General features: G+C 55.6%; 2 protein-coding genes and 1 long non-coding RNA gene across 6 annotated transcripts in view; 2 read left to right on the top strand and 1 right to left on the bottom strand.

Annotated features, from left to right (window-relative positions):
• Positions 1-2730: 2730 nt before the first annotated feature.
• On the bottom strand, positions 2731-9919 carry LOC119092926 (thymidylate synthase-like). 4 transcript variants are annotated; one of them, XM_037215821.1, is made up of 7 exons: positions 9860-9919; positions 8885-8965; positions 7493-7640; positions 6711-6890; positions 4466-4586; positions 3671-3896; positions 2731-3261 (listed from the first exon to the last, which is right to left on the bottom strand). In XM_037215821.1, exons 2-7 carry the CDS (start codon positions 8930-8932, stop codon positions 3052-3054), a joined length of 933 nt encoding a protein of 310 aa, XP_037071716.1. In that variant the 5' UTR covers positions 8933-8965; positions 9860-9919; the 3' UTR covers positions 2731-3051. The 4 variants fall into 4 exon arrangements, with proteins under 4 accessions (XP_037071716.1, XP_037071720.1, XP_037071717.1 ...); XM_037215825.1 differs by having other exon boundaries at positions 9875-9893; XM_037215822.1 differs by having other exon boundaries at positions 9856-9874.
• A 355-nt stretch (positions 9920-10274) lies between these two features.
• Positions 10275-13245, top strand: LOC119092920 (uncharacterized). Its single transcript, XR_005093568.1, has 3 exons — positions 10275-10318; positions 12198-12362; positions 13137-13245. It is a non-coding gene; the product is annotated as an uncharacterized LOC119092920 (long non-coding RNA).
• Positions 13246-14249: 1004 nt separating this feature from the next.
• Positions 14250-21063, top strand: part of LOC119092921 (sorting nexin-32) — a 30903-nt gene continuing 24089 nt past the window's right edge. The window contains exons 1-2 of the mRNA XM_037215818.1: positions 14250-14379; positions 20243-20505. Coding sequence (XP_037071713.1) covers positions 14372-14379; positions 20243-20505 — 271 coding nt within the window. The 5' untranslated portion in view covers positions 14250-14371. The remainder of the gene's footprint in view (positions 14380-20242; positions 20506-21063) is intronic.

The following is a 21063-nucleotide window of genomic DNA, read 5'->3' on the forward strand; positions in this document are numbered from 1 at the left end:
ACGCTACCCCAACATGGCCGTCAGTGAGGGACGCTGCCCCAACATGGCGGTCAGTGAGGGACGCTGCCCCAACATGGCGGTCAGTGGGGGACGCCGCCCCAGCATGGTCAGTGTGGGACGCTTGCCCCAACATGGCGGTCAGTGAGGGACGCTGCCCCAACATGGCGGTCAGTGAGGGACGCTACCCCAACATGGCCGTCAGTGAGGGACGCTACCCCAAACATGGCGGTCAGTGAGGGACGCTACCCCAACATGGCCGTCAGTGAGGGACGCTACCCCAACATGGCGGTCAGTGGGGGACGCCGCCCCAGCATGGTCAGTGTGGGACGCTGCCCCAACATGGGCGGTCAGTGAGGGACGCTGCCCCAATATGGCGGTCAGTGAGGGACGCTGCCCCAACATGGCCCGTCAGTGAGGGACGCTACCCCAACATGGCCGTCAGTGAGGGACGCTGCCCCACATGGCGGTCAGTGAGGGACGCTGCCCCAACATGGCCGTCAGTGAGGGACGCTGCCCCAACATGGCGGTCAGTGAGGGACGCTACCCCAACATGGCCGTCAGTGAAGGACGCTGCCCCCAACATGGCGGTCAGTGAGGGATGCTGCCCCACATGGCGGTCAGTGAGGGATGCTGCCCCAACATGGCGGTCAGTGAGGGACGCCGCCCCAACATGGTCAGTGTGGGACGCTACCCCAGCATGGCGGTCAGTGAAGGACGCTACCCCAACATGGCGGTCAGTGTGGGACGCATACCCCAACATGGCGGTCAGTGAGGGATGCTGTCCCAGCATGGCGGTCAGTGAGGGACGCTGCCCCAACATGGTGGTCAGTGAGGGACGCCGCTCCAACATGGTCAGTGTGGGACGCTGCCCCAACATGGCGGTCAGTGAAGGACGCTGCCCCAACATGGCGGTCAGCATGGGACGCTTTCCCAACATGGCGGTCAGTAAGGGACGCTTTCCCAAAATGGCGGTCAGTAAGGGACACTACCCCAACATGGCGGTCAGTGACGGACGCTACCCCAATATGACGTTCAGTGAGGGACGCTACCCCAACATGGCGGCCAGTCGCTTATGTTACGCCGATCTGACGGTCAGCTGCTGGTGCTGGTTCGACAAGGCGGGCAGTGATGTGTTCAATGGACGTCCGTACAGTTTGTGATGGTTCGCTGGTGGTAGTCTCCACGACACGTCAATGAACCGGAGACGTGTTTCGGTGGCGCCAGCTGTCGTTCGGCCGGGGCCGTTTCTCGACGGCCGTGTTGGAGTGTAGCCAGCGGAGAGTCGCGCTGCACCGGCAGTAACGTGACGCCGTCCTCCTCCGCGCCGCCCGCCAGACTCTGCTGGTGATGACGCGCACCTGGAACCAGGCGGTCCAGCTGCACGTGCAGGGCGAGCCCCAGCAGGCCAACAGGTGGGGCGCAGGCGCGACTTCCCCACTCCGGCATCTTTTCACACGGAGATGCGCCGCGACTTGTGCAACAGCTTTAACGTCATGTCATTTCAAACGGACTGATTAAACTGCTCCTGAAAGTGCTTCGGAAACCTTTTTGTCAAAAGCGGCTGGAGAGTTCTCGTGCCCGACGCGTTTTTTTTTTTTTGCTGATGTTTTTAAGTGCACGACATGCATTATGACGCGCAGTCCTATCGGGGTGAAATATTCGGTAGCGTCGGTAAGCACACGCTGGGCCATGTGTCTATGCGGGGCAGCTGCGCCGTACCAGTCAGGGTGACCTGACCCCGTGCGGACGGCAGGTGGGCGGCGGCCGCGCGCAGCATGACCTCACTGCTGGCCACCCAGACCGAGTGGTACCGCCGGCACATGCAGCTGCTGCCGTCGGCCGCCGCCCAGCCCGGCCCCCGCGGCGCCGCAGGGCACAGAGTCGCCGCCGTCGACAGCGCTGCCACCTAGGACTGGTGCTGCGGCTCAGCCAGATGGGGAGACTGGCGACGGACCCCAACCGGACCGGACCGCGAGGATCGGTTACGTCTCAGAGGTCCGGACCGCAGCGGCTCCCGGCCGGCATGCGCACCATCTATGTTGCTCGCGATTTCTGTTCACTGTTGTTCAAAGTGCAGTCCGTGTTCCGCGGTTACCATTCAGTTCAATGGGCTCCGATGATGACATCCCGCGCCATGTGCGCTAGCGGCGCGCGGCAGCCACGATGATAAGGCCAAACGGGGACCCGACAATACAGCAGAAATAGTGTCACGAGTCCTTAGTGTCGGTCACGGCCATGTCAATGACCAGCGAGTCTTCACAGAGACTGTGCAGCGTGGAAATGTATTCATCACGAACAACACCAAAAACAATGCGGCCGCCAGTCCGGCACGAGACGTTACGCACACTGGGGATGACTGGCCGCGCAAACGCTCGCGGTTTGGAGAGATGTTGTTCGACAATAAGGTACAGCGGGGCTGATACGTGTCCTCGAAGAAAGGAATAAAAAGTACAAAAAGTTGCCTGGTAAAAGCATCCCCTATTTATATCACAACGTAGTGTAGGTTCAGAATACTTCGGAGCTTCTCCCCACCGGGTTCCGGGTCGTAAAAAATGAAGGTCAGGAGGGCAGCTCAAGTACTTCAAACGAAAATTTGAAGCCTGTCGCAACCTCGGGCTAGGCCTAAAACTTAACCTTAAAAATCCTGAGAGCAGAGCCTAAGCACACAAAGGAGTATTTTGGCACGTGAGCTGAAAGTTCGCGCATAATTGAAACTACGCACAGGCGTTCGTCGACGCACCGTCCCTAGCTCTCAATATCAGTTCACAGCCATCTATGAGGCTGAGAACCCGCGGTCACCTACCCCGCCATCACCCCACCGCGATCTGCAGCATCTGGTGCGTGTCTGCTGAGGACTCGCGGTCACCTACCCCGCCATCACCCCATCGCCATCTCCAGCAGCTGGTGCGTGTCTGTAATCCACCACTTCCACCCTTTAACCTGAACTCCCGCCATCCACCAGACCTAAATCTACCTGACCGCCACCTCCGTTTCGATCTTAAGGCCTTCAGACAATCACCTCCAAGCACAGACCGGCGTAGCTTTGTGCACTCAGACGGCCATCTTCATGTAGAGCTTCTTGTGCGGATCATACCCCTCCAGCTGAAGGTCGTCCATGGTGAACTGCTGGATGTCGTCGACAGCGCGAGCGAAACGCAGCCGCGGGAAGGGGCGAGGCTCGCGCGCCAGCTGCTCTTTCAGCGGCTCCACGTGGTTCAGGTACACGTGCGTGTCACCCATGGAGTGCACGAACTCGCCCGGCTGCCGACAGTGCCGCCCGATCACATCACTCGCAACGTTTCGCGACAGCTTCAGAGCGAGGCGTGGAACAGTCAAGGTGACGAAAAATTATGAATACCATAGTACAACGACGCTTGATGAATACTTGTCGTCTATAAGTACTGCCAAGTATAAAAGCAACGGAAACCAGGGAAATCCGATACCGCCCTGGCATGTGCTTTTCACCCACGATTAGCCGACGTAGCGAAGGTACCAGTCAACAAAACTGCAGGGATAGACCATTTAGCAGCTACCTCCGCGTAGTTCTGCAACAGGGTATTACTGGGCGTCCAGATCGAGTCACTCCAGCTGTGGGCACCACCCATGCAGGTACGTTAGATGATACAGCACCCGCCTCAAGCTGGGCGTCACGTGACCCCCCGGTGCGCACCTTCAAGCCGGTCACGTGGGCGATCATGCAGGTGAGCAGGGCGTAGCTGGCGATGTTGAAGGGCACGCCGAGACCCATGTCGGCCGCGCGCTGGTACAGCAGGCAGCTGAGCTCGCCGTTGGCCACGTAGAACTGGGCCAGGCAATGGCACGGCGGCAGCGCCATCAGCGGCAGGTCAGCCGCGTTCCACGAGCTCATCACTATGCGGCGGCTGTTCGGGTTCGTTCTGGCGGATCGGCGGCCCGGGCGGGTCAGGGTGGGGTCGTGCGGGGTCACGGCGGCGCGTGAGGGGGTCGCGACGGCACGTGGAGGGTCACGGCGGCATACGAGCGGTTACGGCGGCACGTGAAGGGTCACGACAGCACGCCAGGGGTCTCTGACACGCGAGGCGTCAAAATGGCACATATGGGCAAGGCAAACAGTTACGAAACGTGACCGCGAGCACAAGATGAGATAACCAAAGTACGAGCAGGAGACGCAGAGAAGGCGGTGCAGACACCACGTACGGTGTTGTGCCGAGTAGCAGATCGACCACGCTCTGATCACGTCGAGGTTATCTGAAATTCTTAACGCGGCATGCCTTCAACACTTGCACACATGAGACGTTAAAAAAAGTTCAAACAACGGAAGCTTTGAAGAAAACTACTGAAGTGGTAAATGCAGGGCGAGACTAGGCAACATGGCGACGCAGTGCATACCGTTCGGTGGCGCGCTATACAACCACGCCGCCAGCGCCTGCGCGGTCCCCTCCCCGGCGACAGCGGGAGGGGGAGGGGGCGGACCGGGGCTGTCCACCTGATGTCGTGGATGACGCTGGCCAGCTGGTCGACGCCCTGGCCGGTGTAGTCGGCGTCGGGGCCGCGGTACTTGGCGCCGAAGTGTCGCCACTGGAACCCGTACACGGGCCCCAGGTCCCCTGGCCACCGCCGCCACTCGTCAGATCTCCGACCGGACAAACCGGACCAGGCCTCGACCGGACCGGACCAACCACCTCCAGTCACAGAAGCGGGTTTCACTTCCAGTGCAGGCCAGTCACAAGGTCGGAACGGACCACAGCAGGGACGGATCATCAGCCTGCATGCCAGTTAATAACAACGCCTCGGCCTGTGACGCACGCCTATAGGCCTCACGTGGGGGCCAGCACACACATGGCTGTATCTGGTCTCAAAGCTCGTAGCTCGCGTAGCATAACCTGCATGTCCATTCAAACGATGTAAATGTATGCAAAACCGATGGGAATGTTAGTAAAATCGTACGAAAACATGCGACATGGAAAAAACCTCACCTGCTATGTTCCAGTTAGACCTGTCCGAAATAAACGCAGCTGATACTGTGGCATTGCATGATTTCATGCATGCCCCTGTATATATCTAAGACAAAAATGTAGGCACGGCCAATCTACAGAGGAGAAAGAAACCAGGACCCTCGGACACCGCAGAGATCATCCTGCAGCCATCGGCTGGCGAAGCCAATTTCGGAGCCAAGCATCTCCGAGGAATCTGACAGCGTGCCATCTGGCGAAGGCAAGCACATCTACGCGTGGTCATATGAGCGAACGGCAGGCTATTTGGGCTAAGGGGGTGAGTCGACGGCAACGGTCTTCTACGCCCAACTGCGGCTATATGTGCATCTGTGCAACCATGTCCCATCATGTAAAGCATGCAGCTGTAAAACACTGCTGTCGGTTTTGAGAATCGCGTATCAAGAGGACAAGTTGATTGGTAAGAAGGCGTGGGAACAAAGGAATGAATACAACAGGCGCGTGCTACGCCCGGTTGCAGCGCATCTCGCGCGGGCGGCAAACCATAACGAGCGGTTCATGCGCGGTTTACGTAAACTTAGTACGACGGGGTACTTTCAGCCAGGGTCGTGCGACATCAAAACATGTTGTGACGGTGAGTAAATGACCTCTAAGTTAATATCGTAAAGACATGTAAGAGCAGCTCCCGCGTCAGCACTGGCGCGCCCACCTATGAGTGAGCGCGGAAACTACGCCGCACAAGGCCACGACCAAAGAGACGATATCGTTCGCTGGCCAAGTGTGGACACTGCACGAGAACATGAGCGACGAGCGGCGCGTGGTCACAGCGCGGGAATGACGATACTTGCCCCGTCGAGAGGAGCAAACCATGTCCCGACGTGTGACCTATGCGAGGCGGCAGAGGATAACCTCCCCTCTACTGTCGCGATGAAAACTGAGACTGAGATTCACCTAGGTTTGGCTTCGCGCGTTTCCCTGGCCATCGGTGCTCGTGCGATCCCGAGTCTTTCGCCAGTCTGTCCTTATGTGAGCTGGCAGCGCCTGCCTGAATTCAGAAAACGGCGCTCAGGAAGAGCAAGGGCGAGTTTCGAGTAGCTCTCCGCCGGGACCAACGCCTTCCAGATTGCAACAGATTAGCGGTAAAATCGAACAGAAGGGGGACAATGCAAAACATTTAGTCCGGCTGGCACACACCCCAGCGCACTCTGTGCCTACTTTGGACCTTGAGCCACCCGTCTACGCATGTAAGTACGCAGCGCACTGGGCGCAGGTACGCTGGAGAAGCTCACAGCGAATCTCGCCAGCCGTCAATGTTGTGGCCAGGGTGTGGAGCCAAGTGCCACAGATCTGTTTTGGGAGGCCCCATGGCAAGCATGGTGGGCCTGTCATACCAGTGACGTTCTTCGTTATGCTAAATTCTTGCAGGCTCCTCCTGACCCTCCCACTGATACTCTGATGTGCCTACAGTGTAAAATTCAAACAAATGGGAAAATGACGCAAAAAATGCAGCGACAGGTAAGACGTGCACAAACTGTGCGAGTTTTAGGGTGTACCGTGCGCTGAGTTTTCGCGTCGGAATAACAGAGGCAGTTTGCTCACCTCGACCAGGAGACAAGAGATGGGACTGATTCTAGCGGCCCATCCGCTCACGCAGACCGTTCCCCGGGGCACCCATCACCTCTACCTCCACATGCAGCATCCCCTGCCCGGCCGGGTGCCCCCGCGTGCTTTCTTTCTGCCCCGGCCCTGCCACCGGGCGGTGCGGCGGCGCGGCCTTACCCTCCCGGCGGTCGGTGAAGCCCAGATGATCGAGGAACTCTCTGCTGCCGTTGCCGTCCCAGATGTGCACGCCGCGCTGCTGCAGCTCGGCGGCGTCCGTGCTGCCGCGGATGAACCACAGCAGCTCCTCAGCCACGCCGCGCCAGAACACGCGCTTCGTGGTCAGCAGTGGGAAACGACCTGCACGCAAGAGGAACGACCGCCATCAGAGGGAACAGCCTGGACGCAAGAGAAACAACCGGCATCACAGGGGAACGGCCTGAACGCACGAGAAACGACCGGCATCACAGGGGAACGGCCTGAACGCACGAGAAACGACCGGCATCACAGGGGAAACGGCCTGAACGCACGAGAAACAACCGGCATCACAGGGGAACAGCCTGAACGCACGAGAAACAACCGGCATCACAGGGGAACAGCCTGAACGCACGAGAAACGACCGGCATCAAAGGGAAACGGTCTGGCCGAATGGCAAACGGCCTGCACGTAAGGGAGACGGCCTGCACGCACGGGAGACCGTCTGCACGCACGAGAGACGGTCTGCACGCACTAGACGGCCTGCATGCACTAGAGACGGCCTGCACGCACTAGAGACGGCCTGCACGCACAGGGTGTCTGTCGGCGTCATCAACATCTTTGTGGCTCTGTACATGGCACACACACACACACACGAGCTGGTTAGCACGTAAGGTGACGAGCAAGCTTCCACTTTCCTCTTAATGATTAATGAAGTTCAGGGCACCACCAACCACCCTTAACATGTGCCATGCATTTCCACATACCATCTCTAAGGGAGAATCTCATCTGGGTGCCAAACACAGAGAGAGTGCCGGTTCCCGTGCGGTCATCGCGCTGAACGCCGGTTTCGATGATGCGACGGATCAGGTCCAGGTACTGGTGTTCCTCATGGGGCTCGTTGGATTTGTCGCCCTGCCGGTGGCACGACAGTCAGGTGCTGCTGGTGCATATGGTTGTGCCCAAGGGCACGGTTCTAAATTGACAACGTGCTGGGGTGGTGCTGCCAGCGGCCAGAGACAGATGCCCCTATTAATTTGGCAAAGGAAACAACCACATCTTTGTCGCCCATGACCCCCTCCCCCAAGCTCGAAAAATATCAGGAGCCTGTCACGTTGAGACAAGGCGCCATATAACCTAGAAAGTATTCCTTCAAATAAAAAAGCTGCCCCTTAAGGCACACAAGACCTAATACCTGCCCTTAAGATGGCCTTTGATGGCCAGCATTATGCTCTCATAGTTGACAGGAGGTCTAGATGATTCCAAGGGGCCCCAATCAGATGCATAGGGCATCTGATTGAGAACAATGAAGTAATGTCAGCCAGCCCAAGAGGCCACAATAAGAAGGACCAGAGGTCCACCATGCTAAGAGGTATTATTCAATTAAGTTTATATCTTCAAGAGGTCCTTTTCAAAGTGGATGAAATCTGATGCATAGAGCTCAGATGGGGTATCCCCAGAGCTGATCAGCAGGCACCCGATCTCAGCTCCCTTGGAAAAAGGAGCCACCCCCTGGCAATGTGACACAAGCTGGATGTCTGTGCTGCAGCAACATGAATGCTTCAAGCACTAGGACTCAGGAGGGCATGAGCCAGCATGGGTCTTCACAAGCTTACTGGCAGCTGGGATAGCACTAAGTAACATGCATATAGACATGTGCATGGATTTAAAGGGTAGATGATTGATGTGCAGGGCCTTTCACATTGACTCCAGATCCAGACCCCTCGGGTGATTAAAAGAGGGGGGAAGAGGCAGGGCAGCTGCCACCATCACCAAGTCCTATGGTAATGATCATCTTTGAAGGAGATGAAGATAAACACTGCTTATAGATATCAAAAGCAAATACTAGCTTTATTTGGAAAGCCATCCTCATGAACTACATGAAATGTTGGAAAAACACAAAATGATTGATTATGATATAATTACAACCACTTGCTTCACAAAGCTTGCCCTCATATAAGAATAGTAATGAATTAATCAACAACATTGTATTCATAAAAAGCATATTCCCTAAGCCTGATACTGAAAACTCTTAACAGTTCTGTTAAAGATGAATGAAAAGGTATGTTCCTTGAAGGGAAGTGCTCACCTGAATGTGAAGGGAAGTGCTCACCAGTGCTGTGAATGAAAAGGTATGTTCCTTGAAGGGAAGTGCTCACCTTTACAACAGGTGAGCTGCCTGCTACGGTATCACCCTGCTCAGCCATGGCTTGCAGTTCTTCAGGTATATATGTCTATTCCTGAAAGTAAAAAGCAATAAGCATTAGAATAATTAGCAATAAACATAACTTTACATTAGATGCAATAAAAGCATAATGAACTTACTTTGCATACTTAACCTTACATTACAATTATACAATCAAGCTAAGACCTAACTTATACAAAATATAATTTCAATGTCTCACCCCAGGACATTTTTGTGTTAGATTCATGAGATGTATACATTGACACATACACAAAATGCACACCATAAATGGTTAATCTTTCATTTTTTCAGCAACAGATATTCATTCAAGTGTCCAAGTCAGCAATATTACTCTTTTCAGTCTTAGATGTGGCTGCCTGCAGCAGCCATGCAGCCAGAAAGCCATCATTATGTTGAAGCTCTCACACAAAAATCATTGCACAAAAGCAAAACAGTTTGCACCAGTTTGCACTGCTTGTGCTGATCAAGAGAACATGCCACAAACCGATGCCACTCCAGAAAAGCCAGTTTTAGTGTTGCTGCTCTGACAATAAGATTTTCTTGTTTGTATTGTGAGATGTTTGATACATTTTTTTAAAAATTTTAGATTTGTTAATGTAGTGTGCAAAATGCTAAATAACTAGCTCAGTGTGCAAATTAATTGATCAATTCATATTGAGCATAGCAGTGGGGGTAATAAGCAGTCAGTAGAGGCAAATAAGATTGTCAGGATGGTATTGGAGACACCCCACCTCTTGGTCAATTACCACCAGCCCCTGCCCCAAAACAGAGGAGTTGGCTGTGCCATTTGGAAAAGGACTGGACCTGCCCAAAACTGGGAAGCATCAAAGCAGAAGCCCAGCACTCTCTACGCATTGAAATGAAGCACTCAACACATGTCACATTTCCCACAGCGCATATATCATCACTTCAAAGCCTGCCTGCCTACAAAAATGTGCAGAACCGTTACGGCCCGCCCGAGGCTCACCGGCCATAGCCTCGGGCCAAGCGACGGCGGCCTTTTTTGTCAGAGCTGCGCTGCATTGACCTCCTTCTTAGTGATGGATTTCATGTTTCTGGTTCTTGAAGCTGGAATATGCAGTTTTTGTTCCAAAAGATGCCAAACACTGCGTTATGCATTCTAATAGCAACTGTATTTTTCAAGCACCATGAAACATCCCTGGTACATAGTACTTCAAAAAAATATAATTATCCTTCTTTTATATTGTTTGTGCATTCCCGTGGCGCAGCTGCGCCGAACATGACGCTGGGGAGCAGTGCGCGATGACTTTTTCTACTACTTACAAACTACTACGGTCTTGGCAGCAGCGGTCCTTGCCCCAGTCAACAACCGCAGCGAAGCGGGGTCTGGGCTGCAGGAGTCAGAGGTTTCAACAAACGTTTAAAGGTATAAGGTAGTAGCGTGTTTTCTTACAATTTCTCCACGTTTGTGGGCTTTGATTATGAGAAGTAGTCCAAAAGATACGCCACACATTTTCCATATTTTCTCTATCCCGCCTTTCCCCTGTTATACACTGGTGACGCTGGGCAAAGATCGCCCTCCCACTCGGTTTATGCTGTGTTAGTGTAACGTCCCTTACAGCTAACATTCGTATAGCCCCCAGCTAAGCTACAGATGTGAAAGAAAGGTGGGCATGCTGCTTGTCAGATGTGAAAGCCAACAGTATGCAGGCTTAATGTTTGGAAATACTTTATTCGTATTGTGGTATTATGTGCGACTCTATCTGAGCATGGTGTTATGCTGTCTGAAACCTCCTCCCTCACCCTTCAGTTACCCCTACTTTAAAATGCTCTCCCTGGCATCAGGCTTAGCATAACATTTGGATGGCCCTGTGCACCAAAAGTCAAGGTGCTGAACCAAATGCATTGCAATTTAGAGTGATTCCATTGTTACTGGTGTGGCCTCTGGCATACTTGGCCATTTAGTGCCCAATTTTGCCAGTGTCCCATGGTTGGTGGATGTGGTATCACAGTGAAGGATAAGGGTATTGTAGCACTTTTTTATGCTGAAATATAGAACGACAACCATCAGCCTTATATAGATGAAGGCATGTAGGTATGCATGCTATACTTACCAAATAGCAGATAGACAAAAACTGATCCTGGACAGGGAGCTATTAAGATTGTGCTCTGCTTAAGGATATTTCATGTGAGGTAAAGGGGAGTAGTAAATTGCATTGATGGCTTTTTTGGAAAGGTTTTGTCAAATCGACATACTTGAGGTTGTGCTCAAGTCTGGCTTTTGTTCAAGAGTTGTATTGCTCGTTACAGCAATGGGAGGGGGGCATTACAAATACTCAGTCTGTTTTTTCAATTTGTTTTGCATATGTGGGTGTATTTTAAAACAATCTTTGTCCATCCCGGTGGCTCAGTTGGTTAGAGCGCCTGCCTTCCGATCCACCCACCCATGGCGGGTGGGTTCGAGTCGCTTTAGGGCCCTGGCTATTTGTCCTTGACAGGTATGGCCTGCGGCCGGTGGCAGCGGTCGCGCTAAAGGTCGGTTGACGTCAGAGGGCAGGAATTGCGGCACGTTAAGCTTTTGCCACAAAATTCTGCGGTTGACATGGAATTGCGCGATCGGATGGTAGGGGTCAGGGCTCACACAACAAGCACTGCTTAGTGTGAGCTCTGATCCCGGAAATCCATCCATTCAAAGGGTTTGAAACAAATCTTAAAAAATCTTATCAAACAGACCATAAGCAACATACATGCTATGACTGGTTACAATAAACACATAATGGCACATGCAGGCAAAGTTCTGTTTTGCTCTGCTCAATGGAGCAACCATTTCAAATCCAAGATAGACATATCTGTCAAAGAGTTGGTATTTTACTGCAAGTCTTGACAAAGCCAATTAGGTAGCATACTTCTGGGATCACAACATGGAACACAGCTGTAGGTATGCAAGTTTCAGTGAATTTGATTGTGTGCCTTACAAGAATGGATAAGTGTTGAACATGTATTGTGTATCTGTACTATTAAGATATTGAAGTATTAGCACATTGTTCTACTATGCCAAATGCCCATTAGTAAATGTTTGAGGGTGCCAATGGATGTTCAAGAAAATAGTTATTAATGGAGTGTTCATATATTTGATGAGATCAGTGATTTCATCACAGCAATATTTTAAAACATTACTAAGGTCATTACATGTTATAGGTTTTAGATAGATTTGTCACATTCTACAAAATGGGATGTTGAAGCAAAGCTAGCCAGCTAGTATATCTTGTATATATTGACTGAAAATAATGAATAACTCATTTCAGGTTTGCATTACCATAAGCCTCACAATGATGGAGGCTACCACAGACCCAGCTATAACCACACCACTGCAAAAGAAAGTGCCAAGAGATATCAGTGATGATGACATCTTTAAGCCTAGAAACCAGCCAACTGCAGAAGCCATCATCACAGACTCTGGGTCCGAAAAGGTACCTTTGACACCGTTGGCTATTGGCCGCCTCAAGCAGCAACATATTGTTTAAAACTGTTTCAAGCTTTGTTGTGTATTCTGTTGCTGGAATCTTCTGACTAAAGTATGTTGCAAACTCTGGCATCTTATTTTAATCAGTTGTCACATTATAGCTCTCTCAGTACACAACAATGATGTCCATGGTATGTCAATATGTGCAAGACGTTTTCCAAGTGCTTCTGTTCACTGGAATATTTAGGACGTGTTCAGCAGTGGAAAAATTATTCACTGAATAATTATCTCTCTAATAATCTTCCACAGAGACCCTTGATTTATGTTTGGCAGATCCGAAAATTATTCCCCAGCTTCGACTCCATGGCACCATGCACAGCCAATGGTGATAGTCATGGAAAGCAAATAAAAATCTTCTCTGTTTTGGTCATACTCTAAAATTTTCTGGGATTTTTCCTTGGTATGGATGATTATCTGTGGAAAGTCTTCGTGATTGAAGTGCCGAAAGCCATTCAGGGAAATTTCCAACATTTCGGACAATTCTCCGAGGTTATCAGCAGGCTGAACTTGTTGTTTAATAGCTGTGTGCTGCCTAGATAGACATATTTACCTGGCTGTTGTCAGCTAATACCATCAACTCACTCTTAGCAAACTCTGTTTACACATCCATCTGTGTCAGTCATAAGGTTTTCCCATGTCATTTTTGAAACTTTTTAAAATTCACTGAGTCACGAATACCACGCACCAAACGTTGTCGGTCTCACACCGCGCCTGCGGTCAGATGGACCGGTGCAAGACGGAGGACGTGCGGGAGGAGACGGAAGAGGGGGCGGATAGCTCTGACGCCTCCAGCCCGGAACCGCTCTCCCCGTTGCGGCCGTTCTACAAGGTCCGCTTCATCACCGACCAGGTCACGAAAAATGGCGATATCATCAACTACCAGATCGAGGTGACCAAGGTAAGAGGTGCTGCTGATTCCAGGCAGTCTTGATATTCTTCAGGCTAGCGTCTGGGTGTACGGCACCACTGAGGTGTCCAATGCTACGTTGGACGTATTCCCGTGCAATTCCACTAATGTATTCGGACGCGGCGATTGCAGCGCGTCGTGGCTGTGATCGTCGAGATATCGCACGCGCTGGGTGCTGCGCCAACTTTGCCCGGAATCCCTTTGGCCTTATGAGAGTGCATAGTTTGCCAGTCGGCCTTCTATTCACCAGTGTCTTCGCAAGGCGGTGAAGTCGAGTGTCGGAGCGCGTAATACTGACACGCCCCGTGCCGGATCTATCTGAATAACTCGCATGTCGCGCTCTCGTAACCGGACACGGCCGGGCGGTATCGGGTGTGGGTGCACAGCTACCCACCCCGCGTGTCGCCGCGCAGTCAGCTGCTGCCATAGTCATGCGGTCTGCGTGATGGGGCCGACGGGAATGATCGGTGACCCCGCATCGCCGGGTGGCACCCTGTGTGTAGCGTCACTGGGTGGACTGGTGGAGGCCGGTGTCTGCAGCAGCCACACCTTATCACGGTGTCTCCAACGGTGGTGGTTAGTGCGACCGACAGCTGCACTGTGCCCTAAATGGCCGCCAGCGCGCGGGAGTGGTCAGGTCCCACCACCGGACTCATTGACGTCGTGGCGCTGTGGCCCCATGTGCAGGTGCGATGCACGGCCGACGCCGCCCATACGTGTTATGCGGCATCCGCCGGGCGGTGGCGCGCCACCTCCCACCTGCGCCGGCCGGAGCGCCGCCCGCCCGGAGGCCCCGCTGATGGCATCCGCGTCTCACCCGCAGACGGCAGCGCCGCAGAGCAGCTGGTGATAGGGCGCCAGTACGAGGATCTCGAGTACCTGGAGGCAGTGCCTGGCGGGCGGCGGGCGGAGCGCGGTGCGTGATCGCCCCGCCGCTGCCGCCACCGCCGGCCACCGACCCGCTGCAGGCCGAGCTGCGTTCGCGCCGCCAGCTCGGCGCCGACTCGACCGTCCTGCTCGGGGATGACTGGCAGCGCGACTGTCGGCTCATGGAGAGGTGGGTCTGACCTGCGGCGGCGGCCGAGAGGTGGGTCTGGCCCGCGGCGGCGGCCGGGAGTGGGGTCTGGCCCGCGGTGGCGACCGAGGACGGGGTCCTGGCGCGCGGCGGCGGCCGAGAGTGGGTTCTGGCCCGCGGTGGCGACCGAGGACGGGGTCTGGCCCGGCGGCGGCGGGTGAGAGGTGGGTCTGGCCCGCGGCGGCGGCCGAGAGCGGGGTCTGGCCTGCGGCGGCGGCCGAGAGGTGGGTCTGGCCCGCGGTGGCGGACCGAGAGCGGGGGGTCTGGCCCGCGGCGGCGGCCGGCCGAGAGGGGGTCTGGCCGCGGCGGCGGCGGCCGAGAGGGCGGGTCTGGCCCGCGGCGGCGGCCGAGAGCGGGGTCTGGCCCGCGGCGGCGGCGGCCGAGAGTGGGGGTCTGGCCCGCGGCGGCGGCCGAGAGCGGGGGTCTGGCCCGCGGCGGCGGCCGAGGAACGGAGTCTGGCCCGCCGCGGCGGCCGGGAGCGGGGCGGGCGGGGTATGGGCACTTACGGGTGTTGCCGGGACTCGATGTTTCGCGCTCTGTGGATGTTATTGGCGTGAACATGTCAGTTCATATTGCCAAAAAATGTGTGAGTATGCACTGGAATTGGGGTTTTAGATATGTACGTTAACTTAAGGATTTTAACACATGGACTGTTAACAATGCAAAGAGAGTTGGAAACAGGCTGAAAAGTAGCGTCGACCAGTCCTCGGCGGACACGCATGTTTATTTTTCAATTAACTCATCAAGCAACAACAAAACAACAAGCAATATCGTGAAACATAGACATGCAACCAATGTCAAACGGAGGGGCACTCAGGCGTGCGCTTCCTATCGAATTGATATGAGCACAGTGGTAGGAGCAGTTTGTTGGGACCTGAAAGGAGCATACGTTTTAGCGCACTAAGGAATCAAGACGGTGAATTACCGGCAGCTTACCCTCCTTTTCAAACCAAATTTGAAACCAGTCGTCAGTCTTTCTCCAGAGCCATGTGTCATCCCACCACGTTGGACGCTGGGCCCCCCATTCCCGTCTGTCACCTCATCACATCGGACGCCGGGGTCCGCTCCCCCGTCTGTCACCTCACCACATCGGACGCTGGGCCCCCATCCCGTCTGTCACCTCACCACATCGGACGCCCGGGTCCGCTCCCCCGTCTGTCACCTCACCACATCGGACGCTGGGCCCCCATCCCGTCTGTCACCTCACCACATCGGACCCCGGGTCCGCTCCCCCCGTCTGTCACCTCACCACATCGGACGCTGGGCCCCCCATCCCGTCTGTCACATCACCACATCGGACGCCGGGCCCCCATCCTCGTCCGTGACAATGAGAGCGTGGGCGCCCGGCGGGCTGCTGCGGCCCGCTCTCCCCGCGACCCGCTCCGGTCCGCCGCGACCGGTTCACTTGGCCGTGCAGGGCTGCTGCACGTAGTTGAGACAGAAGCCGGTGTTGCCGCTCTCGGCCGTCTCCGAGTCGGCCTCCTGCGCGTCCGTGTGGTAGTACAGACGGAATGGCTTCATGAAGCTGTACACGGCGTCGGACGTGTTGGTGCCTTCCACGGCGTTGAATTTATCGCCGCACAGTCGGTCCACACACACGTTCTCGTCGCTCATGCGTGTCAGCGGCTGGTTGACGTTGTCTGTGGCGCAGGGGATGATGATCCAGTCCTTGTCGCAATTCTGACCCGTCTGTGACGTGACGGAGCTCTCGGGCGAGCCGTTGAGCTGAAAAGCCATCTGGCGGGTGGTGCCCGGCTCGCCGCACGGTGTGTACTGGATGCCGCAGAAGTTGCGCTCCATGCGGATGCAGGTGGTGTAGTCCTGGTTGGAGAGCTGCGCACCGTTCTGGAAGTCAAAGTTGTACGACTTAATGGCGCCCTGGATGCCGGTGAAGTACTGCAGGCAGCTGTTCTCGGCCGTGTAGAGGGTGTTGCACGGGATCTGCGAGACGCGCACCTTCCAGCTGCGGCTGAAGCTGCTGCCGGTGGTGACGACCGACAGCGTGATGGGCGTGTGGCTGCTGGCCGTGCCGGCGTCGATGTACATGTGGTTGCCGGTGTTGATGCCGCAGATGGTGGGCACCGGCGAGCCGCCGCTCACTGTGAACTGGTCGTTCTGGCACAGGTGGTTCTGGTCCTCGGGCTGCCCGATGACGAACGAGTCGAAGTCCAGCCGCAGTTGGCAGATGTTGTCGTGCAGCTTGTGCACCGTCAGCTGGCAGCTGCCCGTGCCGTCGAAGGAGCCCGGGTGGCCGCGGTTGACGAAGTACGTGTTGTTGATGCTGGTTGTCTCGCCGCACGTCTTGGTGAAGACGCAGCAGACGCCGTAGTCCTGCGCGCAGCTGCCGGACGCCACGCCGCCCAGCTGGTCGCACTCCTGCGCCGTGTAGCACGTGCCGTTGTTGCCGCTGCTCGCCGCACACACGAAGTTGTCGATCTTCACCAGCGTGAACAGCGGGAATGGGTTGAAGAGCCGTTGCTGGCGGCGCGACTCGGGCTCGTCCTGGCCCGCGCCGGCCGCCGCCGCCGCCGCCCGACCGCCGTAGCGGCTGGTGTAGTCGCGCCGGCGGTATGCGTCGGCCGGCCGGCCGAACGTCGCCAGCAGCAGCGCCGCCGTCCGCACGAGGAGGGAGGTGCGCCGCATGCTGCTGCCGTCCGGTGTTGTGGCGCCGGCCGCCGGCCGCCGCCCGTTTTACCCGGTGAAAGGCCGCGGGCGGGCGTGACGCTCCGACACCCATTGTCGTCGGTCGCGGCCCGGTCAGGCTCGCGCCCCGCGCCCCGCGCCCCGATGGGGAAACAGGGGGCTAATGCGGGCGCGGCCGGCGTGACCTCTGACGCCATCGGCGGCCGGCGCCCGGAGAGGGGCGCTCTGCCCGTCGGCCGGTGCGCGATGGACAGTGGCGGATTGCGACGGAAAGCGGCCCGGACGCCCGTCGTTTCCCGTCCATTGCACGCATACCAACAACGCGCTGTTTAATCGTCGGTAGTTGTGGGCTTCTTCAGGCTGAACGAACCGAACGCATGCCTGGTGGTGTAATAAGTATTGCGTTGTATGCATGTGACATTTACTTGCACGAAGAATATACTTACGAAGGAGTAGGACGAATGTACTTACAAATTTGTTCTGCTTACATAATCCGTGTTTATGTGTTGCACTAACGTGTCGGTTCTTATTGTTTTCATGCGTATGTTGCGTGAAGTATCGGCCCGAATATTGAAATCATACCATTTATGTTGGCATTATTGGTTCCATTTTGTAGCGGCCTTTGTTGATGGTAGGAATTGGTACCGTGGCGGCTCCAGATGATGGCGCAATTTCTGCGGGAGTGTGACCTCACTGATAACGTTCTGTGGGTTGTGCACGCGGGGTAATCCCATCTCTTCGCAGCCCCATTGAGACTGGTCGCCTTACTGGTGGATAGGTTCCCGAACTGTTATGCTTGGCCATGCTGCAAGCCGTTTTGCGGAGCGTTTCGGTTTTCCTTTCGATTTCTGATCTATGCTTATTTAAAAGAAAGCATTAAGTGAAACGTTGGTGTGGGGATTATATTTATTATTTGTATGGTAAGCTATTTCCATATGGCATTCATTGTAAGAATCGGACTAACTTGAGTTGATAGGTCTTATACGGTATGTAAGACTCATTGTAACGCGAGTCCGTGCCGACGTCGCTGCTCAGGAGAAAGTAAGAGACAACGAAAAGTCTTGGGAGATCAGAGTCATATCTGTCTGATACATTTTTGTGATGATGACCGACCCAGAGTGCAAAGGGCACCCTCAGCATAGTCATTTGTGGCCCACCCGTAATCTGCCGTGCATTCGTTCGATCAATAATCAGCGACACAATTTGCATTAGGAATCATTTCCCTTCTCGTCGCCCGGCGGCAGCCCGTATGTATTTTCGTGCCGTGTGTTACCAGCCGAGTTTCAAACTAGTCGCTGTCTTGTAAGTCGCCTGGTAATGCACGGCACGAACAAAGACGGGGAACAACGCCAGATTACGACACTACCGACCTGTAAACGCGTCGAACCTTTGACGCAGTGTCTGGCTGACACCGGCAGTGATCTGTTGATGACCGGGTGGTGTCTGCTGGTCATCGCGTCCGTGTCTGGCTGACACCAGCGGTGGTCGGTCGATGACCGGGTGGTGTCTGCTGGTCATCGCGTCTGTGTCTGGCTGATACCAGCGGTGGTCGGCCGAGGACCGGATGGTGTCTGCTAGCCATCGCGTCCGTGTCTGGCTGACACCAGCGGTGGTCTGCCGATGACCGGATGGTGTCTGCTAGCCATCGCGTCCGTGTCTTGCTGACACCAGCGGTGGTCGGTCGATGACCGGGTGGTGCCTGCTGGTCACCGCGTCCGTGTCTGGCTTACACCAGCGGTGGTCGGTCGATAATCGGATGGTGTCTGCTGGTCATCGCGTCCGTATCTCGCTGACACCAGCGGTGGTCGGTCGATAATCGGATGGTACCTGCTGGTCATCGCGCCCGGAGCCGGCGCCGTGCCGCCCGCTCCTTCCCCGTGCCGCCGGCCGACGCAGGGTGTCTGTCATGCCTCACCGCCGGCTCCCACGGCTCCGGCCCGCCGCCCGGGCCAACCGGCGGTGGCCGAGCGTGCCGACGCCACGGCCGGGCCGGTGTCGCGGCCGAGCCGGGTCGGGGCGCACGTACTCGGGCCGGTGTCGCGGCCGCGCGCCCTCGGGCCTGGTCGGGGGTGCACGCGGACGGCCGCCGGCAGGCTGCACTGGTGCCGCCGGCGAGCCGCGGCGCCGGTGACTCAGGCTCCGGTGGAACCCTGATTCACAGGGCGGTCGCCGACTGGGCGTGGATGAACGTCAACGCCAATAGACGCCGGTCATTAAAGCGTCGTGGTGGGACGAGGCGCCGCGCGGAAGACGGGGGTAAGGACGGAAGTTAGACGCTCTTGCTCGTGTTGGATGGCACCGTCTTCGCAAACGCTGTGCCCACGATCATGTTCTCCAAACTGGAACTTGCTTATATGGATTAAGGGCTGCCCAGCCCTAGATGGTGTACCCGCTGTATGCAGTCTACCGTGGGCGAACAGGACTTCGGCCGCTCGCAGTTCCACACGGCAGCTGGAAGTGTCATTCGCCAGTGTGGGGAGTTATTCCGCGGCTATGAGCTGGCCACGCCATAAATGTTTATATTACCGAGGCGTTTCGCAGCAAGTGATGGGGCAACCCTTGCAGCCACATGATTGATTAAGGTCAACTTTTCGTTATTGTCCGTGAAAGATGAAGTTGCATGCTGCGCAAGCCAGTTGCACAACACTGTCGCGTACGTGACTTTTAGGGCATTGTGGAGCGTGGAAGGTGACACTTAACAAACGGAGCATAGGAAGCTGCTACAGACTCTGTGTTATGTGTTTACAATTTATGTCATCAGCGCCGTTTACGCCGTACCGTTGGAAAGTGCAACATTAAGTCATAAAGACCAGGCTCTGCTGCTGGGGCTGGAGTGCCTGCGCCGGGCGGGGATTACGGAAAGGCAGGGGGCTCGGTCACAACGGCCTCCGTCTGTTGGCGTGCGTTGTCAAGTTCTCATCCTCGCCTATACGATGCCCCTTCTCTCCCTGAACTGCCCTCTATGTCCGGCATGAGACCATGTTGGTAGGCGGAGCCCCAAGCCCGCTGCCGCATCACGCGGTGATCCCCTTACCTGACCTCTATGTCTGTGCGCGTTGGTAGGTACCTTGCTGCGTCACGCGGTGATCCCCGTACCTGACCTCCATGTCCGTTTGTGTGCGTCGGTAGGTACCTGAAGCTGCTGCTGCGTCACGCGGTGATCCCGTGCCTGACCTCTATGTCTGTTTGTGTGCGTCGGTAGGTACCTGAACCTGCTGTTGCGTCACGAGGTGTACGGCCGGGACGCGGCGCTGGAGGCGTTCCTGACGCGGCCCGAGCCGCCCGTGCGCACGCTCGTGCGCCGCTCGCTGCTGACCCGGCTCACAGACGGCCTCTCCGGCTCTCGCGCCACACATCCCGACTGCGACGAGTTCTTCCAGCGCGAGCGCGTGCGGCTCAACGAGTACCAGCCGCTGCTACAGCGCGCCGCCGAGGCGTTCACCGCCGTCGTGTTCGCCCAGCAGCGTGAGTGTGACCTTGTGGCGTCAGGCGAGCGCTTGGCGTCGCGGAACACGTGACGTTCTGCCCGAGGGCAGTCGCTGTCGGAACTGACACGAGTCTCGAAACCTATCACGGGGGTGGGATGGGGGTTGGGGGGTGGGGTGGATGTCACTGATGCATGATGTATCCAGAATGGTTTGATGTTATGTCATGATTGCTGCCTCAAGTGGATCGTAGGGTAGCTGTATGCTATTGTGCTGGCACTGTTCCGACATTTGTGTGACGTGAGCGTTTTTGGTTTGTTGGACCGTAGCCCTGAATTGTCATAGGAAACGCTGATGGTAGATGTTTTCAGGTTGGCTGGTTACGGCAAGAGAAGTTATCATATATTTCAAAAATATATGGCAAATTTTCTAAATGCCGTGACAGTTGTAGAAACATTTAAAGTGTTGGACACTTGCGCGGGATTATACCTAGGAACCAAACTGTTGAAGCATGTATCAAGAATAGTGACCACAACTTTTCGGAAACACCTTCAAATATGCTAGAGCACAATATGCCGGTAATCCCTCGTGAGGACTT

The sequence above is a fragment of the Pollicipes pollicipes genome, unplaced genomic scaffold (assembly GCF_011947565.3).
Source record: "Pollicipes pollicipes isolate AB1234 unplaced genomic scaffold, Ppol_2.1 Scaffold_3681;HRSCAF=4319_pilon_pilon_pilon, whole genome shotgun sequence".
Classification (NCBI taxonomy): Eukaryota; Metazoa; Arthropoda; class Thecostraca; order Pollicipedomorpha; family Pollicipedidae; genus Pollicipes; species Pollicipes pollicipes.

Coding starts and splice junctions, on each gene's coding strand:
- LOC119092926 (XM_037215821.1), bottom strand. CDS start 8,932: ATGGCTGAGCAGGGTGATACCGTAGCAGGCAGCTCACCTGTTGTAAAG. Junction 6,891..7,492: donor GAGATTCTCCCTTAGAGATG/GTATGTGGAAAT, acceptor TCTTGCGTGCAG/GTCGTTTCCCACTGCTGACC. Junction 3,262..3,670: donor CCCACGTGACCGGCTTGAAG/GTGCGCACCGGG, acceptor CACTGTCGGCAG/CCGGGCGAGTTCGTGCACTC.